Source organism: Triticum aestivum, chromosome 3A, assembly GCF_018294505.1.
Source record: "Triticum aestivum cultivar Chinese Spring chromosome 3A, IWGSC CS RefSeq v2.1, whole genome shotgun sequence".
Classification (NCBI taxonomy): domain Eukaryota; kingdom Viridiplantae; phylum Streptophyta; class Magnoliopsida; order Poales; family Poaceae; genus Triticum; species Triticum aestivum.
The window spans coordinates 706,646,038-706,659,549 of NC_057800.1; the positions used below are offsets into that span (position 1 = coordinate 706,646,038).

The window sequence follows — 13,512 nt, forward strand, 5'->3', positions numbered from 1 at the left end:
CTACGCAAAAACCACAACGTGATATGCCAATTGCTATTTACCCTTCATAAGGACCCTTTTCATCGAATCCGATCCGACTAAAGTGGGAGAGACAGACACCCGCTAGCCACCTTATGCAACTAGTGCATGTCAGTCGGTGGAACCAGTCTCACGTAAGAGTACGTGTAAGGTCGGTCCGGGCCGCTTCATCCCACAATGCCGCCGAATCAAGATTGGACTAGTAACGGTAAGCATATTGAACAAAATCAACGCCCACAACTACTTTGTGTTCTACTCGTGCATAGAAACTACGCATAGACCTAGCTCATGATGCCACTGTTGGGGAACGTAGCATAAATTCAAAATTTTCCTACGTGTCACCAAGATCTATCTATGGAGTCATCTAGCAATGAGGGAGGAGTGGATCTACATACCCTTGTAGATCGCGCGCGGAAGCGTTCAAGAGAACGGGGTTGATGGAGTCGTACTCGTCGTGATCCAAATCACCGATGATCCTAGCGCCGAACGGACGGCACCTCCGCGTTCAACACACGTACGGAGCAGCGACGTCTCCTCCTTCTTGATCCAGCAAGGGGGGAGGAGAGGTTGATGGAGATCCAGCAGCACGACGGCGTGGTGGTGGAAGTAGCGGGATTCCAACAGGGCTTCGCCAAGCGCTGCGGGAGGAGGGAGATGTGTCATGGGAGGGAGAGGGAGGCGCCAGGGCTTAGGTGCGGCTGCCCTCCCTTCCCCCACTATATATAGGGCCAAGGGAGAGGGGGGGCGCAGCCTTGGCCCTTCCTCCAAGGAAGGGTGCGGCCAGGGAGGAGTCCATCCTCCCCAAGGCACCTAGGAGGTGCCTTCCCCCTTTAGGACTCTTTCTTTCCCTTATCTCTTGGCGCATGGGCCTCTTGGGGCTGGTGCCCTTGGCCCATATAGGCCAAGGCGCACACCCCTACAGCCCATGTGGCCCCCCGGGGCAGGTGGACCCCTTGGTGGACCCCCGGACCCCTTTCGGCACTCCCGGTACAATACCGATAATGCGCGAAACTTTTCCGGCGACCAAAACAAGACTTCCCATATATAAATCTTTACCTCCGGACCATTCCGGAACTCCTCGTGACGTCCGGGATCTCATCCGGGACTCCGAACAACTTTCGGGTTACCGCATACTAATATCTCTATAACCCTAGCGTCACCGAACCTTAAGTGTGTAGACCCTACGGGTTCGGGAGACATGCAGACATGACCGAGATGACTCTCCGGTCAATAACCAACAGCGGGATCTGGATACCCATGTTGGCTCCCACATGTTCCACGATGATCTCATCGGATGAACCACGATGTCAAGGACTTAATCAATCCCGTATACAATTCCCTTTGTCTAGCGGTACGATACTTGCCCGAGATTCGATCGTCGGTATCCCGATACCTTGTTCAATCTCGTTACCGGCAAGTCTCTTTACTCGTTTCGTAACACATCATCCCGTGATCAACTCCTTGATCACATTGTGCACATTATGATGATGTCCTACCGAGTGGGCCCAGAGATACCTCTCCGTTTACACGGAGTGACAAATCCCAGTCTCGATTCGTGCCAACCCAACAGACACTTTCGGAGATACCTGTAGTGTACCTTTATAGCCACCCAGTTACGTTGTGACGTTTGGCACACCCAAAGCACTCCTACGGTATCCGGGAGTTGCACAATCTCATGGTCTAAGGAAATGATACTTGACATTAGAAAAGCTTTAGCATACGAACTACATGATCTTGTGCTAGGCTTAGGATTGGGTCTTTGTCCATCACATCATTCTCCTAATGATGTGATCCCGTTATCAATGACATCCAATGTCCATGGTCAGGAAACCGTAACCATCTATTGATCAACGAGCTAGTCAACTAGAGGCTTACTAGGGACATGGTGTTGTCTATGTATCCACACATGTATCTGAGTTTCCTATCAATACAATTCTAGCATGGATAATAAACGATTATCATGAACAAAGAAATATAATAATAACTAATTTATTATTGCCTCTAGGGCATATTTCCAACAAAGAAGAGGAAGATGGAGGAGGAGCAGAGGAATCTCGACTATGAACGCCTTGAAGGCCTAGAATCAGCGCACGCGGACTTGGCAATCAAATTCCAGCGGCAGCAGGAGCAGATTGACTCACTTAGCCAGCAAAGGGGGTCTCAGCAGCTGCAGCAGCTAGCGGATGATCCAGCATTGGATACCACCGCCCCATCCATGCCGAGAAGCAGTGTGGGTTCCGTCCCGTTTGACGCAATGCTGGATAGATACCCCGTGGATGATATCACGGAGAACACTAACTGCGAGCTACACTTCAAAATTAAGAACATATCCTTGAAGGTGGCGGACGGCGTTGCTTATACAAATTCCCTCGATGCAACCTTCAATTGCAACCCGATTCCAGCAGGCTATGCTCGTGTCGTGGTTGATGAGGTGGTGGACCAATATTCGAGGCTAGAGCTTGACATTCCTGGAGGTGACGAGGAGCACACACTCGGAGATGCCAAACATCGTATCATCCTATGGAGAAAGGATTGCATCATCTTTCAAAGGCCACTGACACTGCGTCACCCGACTCCTCGTCGAAGTCCGCCACCGAGTCAGCAGACTCCCGCTCCTCCAAGTCCACCAACGCGTGAGGCCACTCCTCCTCCTCCAAGTTCGGCAAAGTGTCAGGCCACTCCTCCTCCAAGTCCGACACATCGTCAAACGTCCACTCCTCCTCCAAGTCCGGCACAACCTCAGGCCACTGCAAGTCTGGCACAGCTTCAGGCCACTCCTCCTCGTCCAACTCAGCCCGTTCAGCCGTCTCCGCCGCCTCAGCAATCGCAGAAGAGACACCCCGCAGCTATGGTGCGTAGCGGTACGAGTCGAGGTCATAGTACAGGAAGTACAGGCGGAGGCAAGTGATATAAATATGGTCCAAACCTCACTACTCCTCTTCCTGAGAGGGCTTACGATAGGACCGAGGAGTAAACCAATGCCATAGTGCGGGCAGAAGTCGACGCCCATTTTGGACCGAAACCACCACCGCCGCCAAGGGAGAAAGTGCATGTGGAAGTAGTTGACCACTTCATTCGTATGGCTCAACCACCAGCTCCTAAGCCTGTTGACACAGACTATGAGCGCCACATCAGGAAGTTACATCGACAATGTCTACAGAAGAAGGCGAGCTCGAGCTCGAGCAAACAAGAAGCAGCTGTCAAAAAATGCGGGAAAACCGTTGCCCAGCTGGGAGAACAGGCGGCGCAATCGATCCCCCCGCTTGTTGTGCCGCAAACAACACATGACAGTACGCGTGCCCAATATTATTGTGGGCAAATAATTTACGTTCCCGAGGTGGGCGATGTGGTAATAACCCAGGAGCATATAATGCAGGCTGAAACTCTCAACATCACTGTTGGACAACTCCTCAAGATCGAGGACATGTCTGTGCTTACAGAGGAGGAAATAAAATGGAAATATGCCCCGGGCCAACCTTTGGTCCAGCCAGAAGAGGTCAAGAAGCTCCCAACGAGAATGTATGAATTGCATCAATGGTACATGGACATTACCAAGAGATCCGATCGAGAGTCCCTCATGGTGCAAGTCAAGAAGGATCATTACTACCATGAGAATGTTGTGATTGTTGAGTATTCTGAACTGTTTCAGTTATACAATCAAGACGCACTCGACAAATCTATCGTCAGTTGCTATTGTCTGTAAGTGATTTCTTTCTGTAATTTAAGTCTCAAGCTAGCTGTAGTGATCCTTTTGATCAATCATTACCTGTAATTATCCTCACTATATTCTTTTCTGTGGTATTATGCAGGATGAAGATGTATGAAATGAGAAAAGGTGGACGCTATGGCATTGGGTTCATTGACCCAAACACCGTTAATGAATACACATGGAAAATAAACAAGCATTATGAAAATCACGTAGAGGACAGCATGCTAGAGTTCTTGAAGCGCCTCAAATACAATGAAGATATACTACTTCCTTACAACTTCCAGTGAGTCACACTTTCTTGTACTACAAATTCTCTGTTTTTTCCTACTAGCTAGCTACATGTTTTTGCTTACATATGCCCGCTTAATTAAGACATGCAAACGTGTGTGCATGCAGATTTCACTGGATCTTGTGTATCATTAAAGTTGACGCCGGAACAGTTCAAATACTAGACTCACTACTCAAAGCAAATAGTGACTATAACATCTTGTTTGGGATAGTCAACAGGTAATTTCAATCATTATTAACTATATATCTCGGCCTATTTAGTTCGTCATTTTATGATATGAACTATTTAATAACCCCTTTATTCATTTTCTTTGTCGGCGGGCAGGGCTTGGGCAAGGTTCATCAGCGTCACGGAAGGCGAATGGAAACGACAGCTGAAATGGTTTCGACCCAAGGTAAGTAATTAAGTAGTACTAGCTAGCTAGCTAGCTGCCATCTCTTTAATTATCATGCTTGATTAATTATTATCTGATCAAATTAAATTCCATTCTCGTAATAAAGGCCCTGAAGCAGGCGCAGGGGACTGATCCGTGTGCATTCTGCGTTTGCGAGAACATTCGCATGATGGCGTCCGAAAGGAGCAGATCTCAATGACAAGAATGGGTACGCTTGTCAGAACACTATTCACAATTTTTACACCATTATCGATATCTAGTCACAAAACTAATACACATGCATATTGATCTCCTTCTTAACAGTTCAAAGACATGCGGGACAAGCTCCTAGAAATGGAGCGCGTAGAAGCACTTCAAGAGGAAATAGTGGGATTTTTGCTCGACCGGGTCATAAATCTGAAGGGAGAATACTATTACCCGCTACCGCCCCTATCGACCAGGTCATGAACCACTCCCAATTGTCATCGTGCTCCGAAGGCACCAATTAGGCTAATGCAACTGGCTCCGAAGGCAACATGCATATGTAGGAGAAATTGTATATAGCTATACATGTGTGTATGTGTGAATTAGTATGGTGGTTTGTGAGACATTGATGATATATATATGATTGGTTCTACTAGAAATTCTATTTATATATATATATATATATATGCATAACGTGTACAATGTGTAGTATCGTAAAATACCAGCAAACGAAAAAGAATTAAAATGGAAACACAAAATTAAATGAAAAAGAAATCATAAAACCAAAAACCCCCCAAACATTTTAGTACCGGTTGGTGTTACTAAAGGGCTCCCGGCCCCCGGAGCTGGCTCGTGCCACGTGGTTGCCCTTTAGCACCGGTTCGTGCTGAACCGATACTAAAGGGGGGGCATTAGTGACCACACTTTAGTGCCGGTTATGGAACCAGCACTAAAGGGCCTTACGAACCGGTGCTATTGCCCGGTTATGCACTAGTGTACCAAAGTAATCCAGGAGTGGATCACTGGACAGCGGTCAAGAACATCGTGAAATACCTTAAAAGGACTAAGGATATGTTTCTCATATATGGAGGTGACAAAGAGCTCATCGTAAATGGTTATGTTGATGCAAGCTTTGACACTGATCCGGACGATTCTAAATCGCAAACCAGATACGTGTTTACATTAAACAGTGGAGCTATCAGTTGGTGCAGTTCTAAACAAAGTGTTGTGGCGGGATCTACATGTGAAGCGGAGTACATAGCTGCTTCGGAAGCAGCAAACGAAGGAGTCTGGATGAAGGAGTTCATATCCGATCTAGGTGTCATACCTAGTGCATCGGGTCCAATGAAAATCTTTTGTGACAATACTGGTGCAATTGCCTTGGCAAAGGAATCCAGATTTCACAAGAGAACCAAGCACATCAAGAGACGCTTCAATTCCATCCGGGATCTAGTCCAGGTGGGAGACATAGAGATTTGCAAGAAACATACGGATCTGAATGTTGCAGACCCGTTGACTAAGCCTCTTCCACGAGCAAAACATGATCAACACCAAAGCTAGATTATTGACTCTAGTGCAAGGGAGAGACTGAAGGAAATATGCCATAGAGGCAATAATAATGTTATTATTTTATTTCCTTATATCATGATAAATGTTTATTATTTATGCTAGAATTGTATTATCCGAAAACATAATACTTGTGTGAATACATAGACAAACTAAATGTCACTAGTATGCCTCTACTTGACTAGCTCGTTAATCAAAGATGGTTATGTTTCCTAACCATAGACATGTGTTGTCATTTGATTAACGGGATCACATTATTAAGAGAATGATGTGATTGACATGACCCATTCCATTAGCTTAGCACCTGATCGTTTAGTATGTTGCTATTGCTTTCTTCATGACTTATACATGTTCCTATGACTATGATATTATGCAACTCCCGTTTGTCGGAGGAACACTTTGTGTGCTACCAAACATCACAACGTAACTGGGCGATTATAAAGGAGCTCTACAGGTGTCTCCAAAGGTAAATGTTGGGTTGGCATATTTCGAGATTAGGATTTGTCACTCCGATTGTCGGAGAGGTATCTCTGGGCCCTCTCGGTAATGCACATCACATAAGCCTTGCAAGCATTGCAACTAATAAGTTAGTTGCGAGATGATGTATTACGAAACGAGTAAAGAGACTTGCCGGTAACGAGATTGAACTAGGTATTGAGATACCGACGATCAAATCTCGGGCAAGTAACATACCGATGACAAAGGGAACAATGTATGTTGTTATGCGGTCTGACCGATAAAGATCTTCGAAGAATATGTGGGAGCCAATATGAGCATCCAGGTTCCGCTATTGGTTATTGACCGGAGACGTGTCTCGGTCATGTATACATTGTTCTCGAACCCGTAGGGTCCGCACGCTTAAGGTTTCGATGACAGTTATATTATGAGTTTATGAGTTTTGATGTACCGAAGTTAGTTCGGAGTTCCGGATGTGATCACAGACATGACGAGGAGTCTCGAAATGGTCGAGACATAAAGATTGATATATTGGACGGCTATATTCGGACACCGGAAGTGTTCCGGGTAATTTCGAAGAAAACCGGAGTGCCGGAGGGTTACCGGAACCCCCTCGGGAGAAGTAATGGGCCTCATGGGCCCTAGTGGAGAGAGAGAGGGGCAGCCTGGGTGGGCCGCGCGCCTCCTCCCCCTTTGGTCCGAATTGGACTAGGAGAAGGGGGGCGGCGTCCCCCTTTCCTTCTCCCTCTCCCCCTTCCTTTCCCCCCTCCTAGTAGGAGTAGGAAAGAGGGGAGTCCTACTCCTACTAGGAGGAGGACTCCTCCTCCTTGGAGCGCCCTAGGGCCGGCCGGCCTCCTCCCCTTGCTCCTTTATATACGGGGGCAGGGGGCACCCCTAGACACACAAGTTGATCCACGTGATCGTTTTCTTAGCCGTGTGCGGTGCCCCCTTCCACCATACTCCTCGATAATATTTTAGCGGTGCTTAGGCGAAGCCCTTCGACGGTAGAACATCAAGATCGTCACCACGCCGTCGTGCTGACGGAACTCTTCCCCGACACTTTGCTGGATCGGAGTCCGCGGATCGTCATCGAGCTAAACGTGTGCTAAAACTCGGAGGTGCCGTAGTTTCGGTGCTTGATCGGTCGGGGCGTGAAGACGTACGACTACATCAACCGCGTTGTCATAACGCTTCCGCTGTCGGTCTACGAGGGTACGTAGATCACACTCTCCCCTCTCGTTGCTATGCATCACCATGATCTTGCGTGTGCGTAGGAAAATTTTGAAATTACTACATTCCCCAACAATTCGGACATCGGAAAGGTTCCGAGTGATTCGGATATTTTTCAGAGTACCGGAGAGTTACGGGAATTCGCCGGGGAGGTAAATGGGTCTTAGTGGGCCTTTACTGAGAAGAGGAGAGGCGGCCAGGGCTGGGCCGTGCGCCCCTCCCTCCCTAGTCCGAATAGGACAAGGAGAGGGGGGCGTCGCCCCCCTTCCTTATCTCTCTCCTCTTTCCCCCTCCCGAATCCTATTCCAACTAGGAAAGGGGGGGTCCTACTCCTGGTGGGAGTAGGACTCCTCCTGGCGCGCCTCTCGCCTTGGCCGGCCGCACCCCCCTTGCTCCTTTATATACGGGGGCAGGGGCACCCCATAGACAAAACTATTGATCATTGATCTCTTAGCCGTGTGCGGTGCCCCCTCCACCATAATCCACCTCGATAATATCATAGCGGTGCTTAGGCGAAGCCCTGCGTCAGTAGAACATCAACATCATCACCACGCCGTCGTGCTGACGAAACTCTCCCTCAGCACTCGGCCCTTTAGTTATCATTCAAGAAGAAATGATGGATGGTGGTCCACCAGATGAAGATCCCATCCCAATTGATGGAAATCCTCGCCCAATACCGGATCAAGCTCATTTTCATGTCAATGTCGTTCACCACCTACTTTGAGTTAGAGGCGATTATACAATTTTGAATCATCAAGTCTTCCGCAAGAGCCAATGCTTCTCTACATTCCATCGTCCTGAGTGTAGCTACATCAATGATCCCCGGACAATGAGAGATGAGCCGCCCAACTACCATCCAACATCATCTCGACACACTGTGGATGCTACTCCACTTATCGCGGACTTTGCCACACTTGTGTCAACATGGATTTTTGCAAAACCCTGAGGTGGCACCCTAGGCCTTGCCACTATTCTTCTAATCTCAGCTGGCGCCCTTGTCTACTTTTGTGTTGTCGTCTCCAGTTCCACTACAGATCTTTTAATGAACTCGTGTGCAGCTGAGGGGCTTTGATAAACCTCTTAGTGTGTCACTTTTTTCTGTACCCACCTTATGGCTCATAAGGTGACCGACAACTAACAAATGTCTCATGTGATAATGAATCAATCATCACAAACAGCCACCGCCTGGCACTTAGTTCAGTTGTCTCGCATACCGCCAAATCACCATTAACAAGTGGAAAAACACACCTCGCCATATTGCACTCGAGCAACTAGTGTCTCCAAGAGTCATCCGCACCACAAAGAGCACAAGTGCTGGTAGTGGACATTTTCCTATGAGCCCGTATGTCCTCGGTTGGCAATGGTGCCTCGCTGGTACGGGTGTTTTCCATAATAGCTTCCACATGGCCACATCTCTATCAGTACTGGAGGAACCAGCAGAACCGTCGATCCAAGCTTCCAACACATACTTTGTAGCGATCATCATCTTGTATACGCTTATCTGACAGTGTAGCAGGCACTTTTCTCAAAGTGCCACACCCAACTATCTTCTACCTCACTTGTACAGATTAAGATATTAAGAATAGATGGAATATCAATTAGTAAACATACCTCTGATTGTCGCTCCATGTCCCATCTTGCAGCTGTATGGTCAATAAGATATGTGACAAGCAAAGGTGGGTTGGTTACCCGGCATCCATAGGGGCCCAAGCCGCGCAACATGACATCCCTTGGGATCCAATTATCTGACCATATATGAGTTGAAGCTCCGTTGCCAATTCTCTGTACCAAACCCTGCTTGAGTAATCACGTCCTTCTACTACTGCTCTCCAAATCTGGCTTGGGTGACTACCCAATTCTGCATTCAAAATCAAGCACAAAGGGAAATATACTGCCTTTAAAATTCTTGCATTGAGTGATTCTGGGTTTTGTAGAATACGTCACGCCTGTTTAGCTAGGAGAGCCAAATTAAAAAGTTCAAACCATGAAACTAGTTTATTTACACCCACTAAAAGAGGTACTATTGGTAGATTGCCAAGACGGGCCAAGAATACGGGCATTGAACGATGGGCGAACTGGCCCAAATTACACGGTCTAGGCCTAGTTTACACCCACCAGAGAGGGCACGGGTCAAGCTCAAGCGGGTCTCTTCCCTTCTTCCTGCCATCGCAGTCTCCCTTCCCTCCTTTGGCCCTCTCCTATCCCGCCGCTCCCAAGCACCTCCTAGCTAGGCTAGGGTTTTACTTTCCCCTCCCAGTTTTCACTGTGAAGGGCAGCGGGTCAGGCCAACCCAGGCCTCCATGAACCCCCACATACGGGATCCATGCTCACTAGTCCAGCTGGGAGTTTAATTTTTAGGCCTAACCTTTCATCTTTCTGCTCCTAACTTTGCTGTTACATACGTTGTAGTTCTTCATTTGTTTGCAATTTGTCCTAATTATGTACAGTTTGTGGTCCACTTTCTGAGCAATCTCTAGTTTGCAAGCTGAAATGCTACTGCTTTGTCTTATGGATACAAATCTGACAGGAATGTTAAGCGAGCATAGATAAATCATCCACCTTTGATGATTTCTACAGTGGGAATGATTCCTTGCTTGTTTGTAATTAGCTTTGGAAGTCGATTAGTAGCCTAAGTATCTTGTGTGTATGCTTATATGCTTTATGGCGTATTTCCTGTACCAACAATATAAAAATGTGTCAGCATACGTTCTGTTGTCAAAGCAGAGAGTAGTTCCGTGTAATTTCAGTTTATCTTCTGGAGTGTCATTTCAGTTTATCTTCTGCTGATGCTACTTAGTATGTGCTCACATATTCATGCTGGAAAGATAATAATGTTGTTAGATTCTTCACTGTTCTTTCATTTGTGCCTACGGCTAACTCTGCTTCCCCGCACTCTGCATATGCCCTGTTCTAAGGGAGTGCTGTTTGGTCTTTAATACTTACGACGGTCCAGTAATACGATTTTTGTAATGCATACTCTCAGGGAGATGAGCCAATCCTTGAGGATGATGATGACGACGACGATGAATACGATGATGAGGATGAGGATGAAAATGATGACGATGATGTTGAGGGTATGTTCAAATTGTGTAGTTCCTTCTATTCAGTTCAAGTAGCCACTTAGTTACAGATAAGCCTATTTCTTATCATAATGTTGCCTTGTAAGTTCTAACATAAATTAAAACATCTGAGGTTATTGCCCATACCCGAATTTTAAATTAAATGTTGCTTATTCAACTCCTGAATCAATGGATTATTTTGTTTCTATTGGGCTAAATTTTGGCATTTTCATAATTTTGAAATTGTTATCTGATCTGTTCCTCAATGATACAAACTCCATATTTACCTATTTTGGTTCACTTTGACCTATTTTTTATTTGAAGACTAGACACTGACCAGTTTGTACCTGTTCTAATACTCTGTTCTTTCAGTACCATCACTATGCCTTTGTGGTTTATATTTCAATTGTTTGGAACCGTATCATATTCACCTATTGCTGAATTATTCAGCGCTGCTTATTTACACAATTTATAGTTTCTTGAGTACTTCCTGCCATTTGTATATAATACTCATGTATGTACTGAGGTGGCACTTTGTATCAATTTTAACTTGCATTAACATATACATGAATGTTCAGCTATAGCATTTAGTTTGATAGGAACAAATCCTGAATGTAAAATCTTGCTTTTGCAAGTATAATTTTGGTAGGTGAATCATTTCAATGCATTTAGTATGAACTGATGCTGGTATTTCCATTATAGGAATAGCTAATCCTTTGTACCTTACCCTAAGTGGCAAAACTAAGATGTTAAAAATTCCAAAATCGACAATGGATACCAAGAAGACTTGATTGCAGTCACAGTTTCTGTCCAATCTTGCTTTAGAAAAGTTTAAGTGTTGTATGAATGTTACACTTGCCATTTTCAGCTATTACAGATAATAATCCACAAAGTGAACTATGTCCAGTTGTAGAATTCTGGGCTTTTGCAAATTTTGAAAATCTGACATTATGCGTCTGTGCTTTCTGGGATTAGGAGGTGATGCTAGTGGAAGATCTAGGCAGACAAGGAGTGTGAAGAAGAGCAGGAAAGCCATGGAGAAGCTTGGCATGAAGGTCATTACTGGTGTGAACTGTGTAACTATCAAAAAGAGCAAGACCGTGAACATCTTAACCACTTTACGACATTGCTCCCTGGAGCATAATTATATGCTGGTGGTTATCATATTTTCTTAAGTCCTTCTCCAACACAATTGCAGGTTACGTTTGTCCTCTCCAAGCCAGATGTCTTCAAGAGCTCACACTCAGAAACCTATGTCATTATCGGGGAGATCAAGTTCGAGGACCTGAACACTGAGCTGCAGACACAAGCGGAGCAGTTCAAGGCGCCGGGCCCGAGCAGGGTCAATTCGATGGGTGAGCCCTCCGTGGCAGCAGTCCAAGATGATGAGGAGGTCGACGAGACCGGTGTTGACAAGAAGGACGTCGAGCTCGTGATGATGCAGGCCTCTGTGTCGAGATCCGGGGCCGTGGAGGCACTCAAGGCTGCGGATGGCGATATTGTCAGCGCCATCATGGAGTTGACTAACTACGTCCTGGAAGGTGGAGTTGTGTCCTGATAATAGGGGGGTTGGATCAATGCTGTCTTTTGGTCATGTCCTCTTGAATTTTGCAGCTGCGTAATTGGAGGCTCTGTGTCTCTGTTGAAAGCTGAAACAGTATTTTGGAGCATGTTGTTTCGGATGCGGGTATGGTTCCAGAGCGTGGTGAATGCCACCTTTTTTTGGAGATGTAGGTTTTGGAGGCGTTTAAACATGTGATGATCAGCAAACTGCTTGCTCTTATGGGAAAATCTGAATTGGCTCTGCCAGGTTTTGCTACAAACGGATGTCATTCTGTGTTCCAGACAATATGTCATTCTAGCTAGCTTTTGTGTTTTGTTAACTAACTACAGCCCTTGTGAGATTTTGAGACAGCTTTCAAGTTTGTTTTCCCACATGGATCGAAACAAGTTAATGACGACATGAAAATAAGATCGGCCTATTTATGCGTATGGCGGAGCTGGAGGATGGTGGCTGTGGCGAAGCTCAGTCGATGAACAATTGGGTTTTGTTTGCTGGGTTCTCAACTTTTTGATGTATCATTATTCTTTTGTCAATTCATTTTGCTTGCCAATGTTTTTTTCCTATAGGTGACCAAAATTTGTTGTGGGCAAAAACCCTTGGTCTCTTTGGTTCAAATTCTTGGAGATACCTTTGCTTTTCTTGGTCAAATCTGATTCATATGCATTACTAAGTTTTAGTTTTACTGCTGTGAGAAGAAAGAGAGAATTGTAGATTGCGTTGGTTGCCTTGCCTGCTCATGTATGTGCCGGTACACTGAAGTTCCTGTTCCCTCGATTTTCTTACATATTGTAAGTCTAGGTTCCGAATCAGAATGCGCTAGGACTTTGTCTGGTGAGCATGGGCTGCAATCGAGGGGGGACAGAGGAAAAAAATATTTTATTCATTTTTACAGCACGAATTTTTTTTTCCACTTTTCGATTTGTCGCAGGTGGCTATCTCCCTATGGAGGAATTTGGCTGAGCTGTACTGCCATCTTCCAACCTTTGCCCATGCGCGAACCCATCAGTGATGCCGCTGCCTTCCCTCCTTGGAAATAGATGCTCCTGGAATTCTCTGACCACTGATGTGAACTTTTCAGATGATAAGTTTTCATATGCCTCCCATTCATATTTCATAACGTATTGCGTCAATGCAACCCATTGATTATTGTCACTGCTCTTTCTTTCACTTGGGAACCTTGACTATGATCGTGTTTGTTTGGCTGCTATTACCGTCCTGATAACATAGTTAGAGGCCACATGGAGACTATAGAGAGGAGCACTG

The 13,512-nt window shown here is 45.9% G+C and overlaps 1 protein-coding gene across 1 annotated transcript; it reads left to right on the plus strand.

Annotated features, from left to right (window-relative positions):
* Positions 1-8,970: 8,970 nt before the first annotated feature.
* LOC123057214 (nascent polypeptide-associated complex subunit alpha-like protein 1) lies at positions 8,971-12,243 on the plus strand. Its single transcript, XM_044480308.1, has 4 exons — positions 8,971-9,000; positions 10,610-10,700; positions 11,661-11,785; positions 11,884-12,243. Exons 1-4 carry the CDS (start codon positions 8,971-8,973, stop codon positions 12,241-12,243), a joined length of 606 nt encoding a protein of 201 aa, XP_044336243.1.
* The last annotated feature ends 1,269 nt before the right edge of the window (positions 12,244-13,512 follow it).

Bases quoted from the DNA above. Each gene is read 5' to 3' on its own strand.
- LOC123057214 (XM_044480308.1), top strand. From the start codon at position 8,971: ATGTCCTCGGTTGGCAATGGTGCCTCGCTG. The intron at 10,701-11,660 runs GTATGTTCAAAT...TTCTGGGATTAG, and splicing joins TGATGACGATGATGTTGAGG to GAGGTGATGCTAGTGGAAGA. The intron at 11,786-11,883 runs GTGAACATCTTA...ACACAATTGCAG, and splicing joins CTATCAAAAAGAGCAAGACC to GTTACGTTTGTCCTCTCCAA.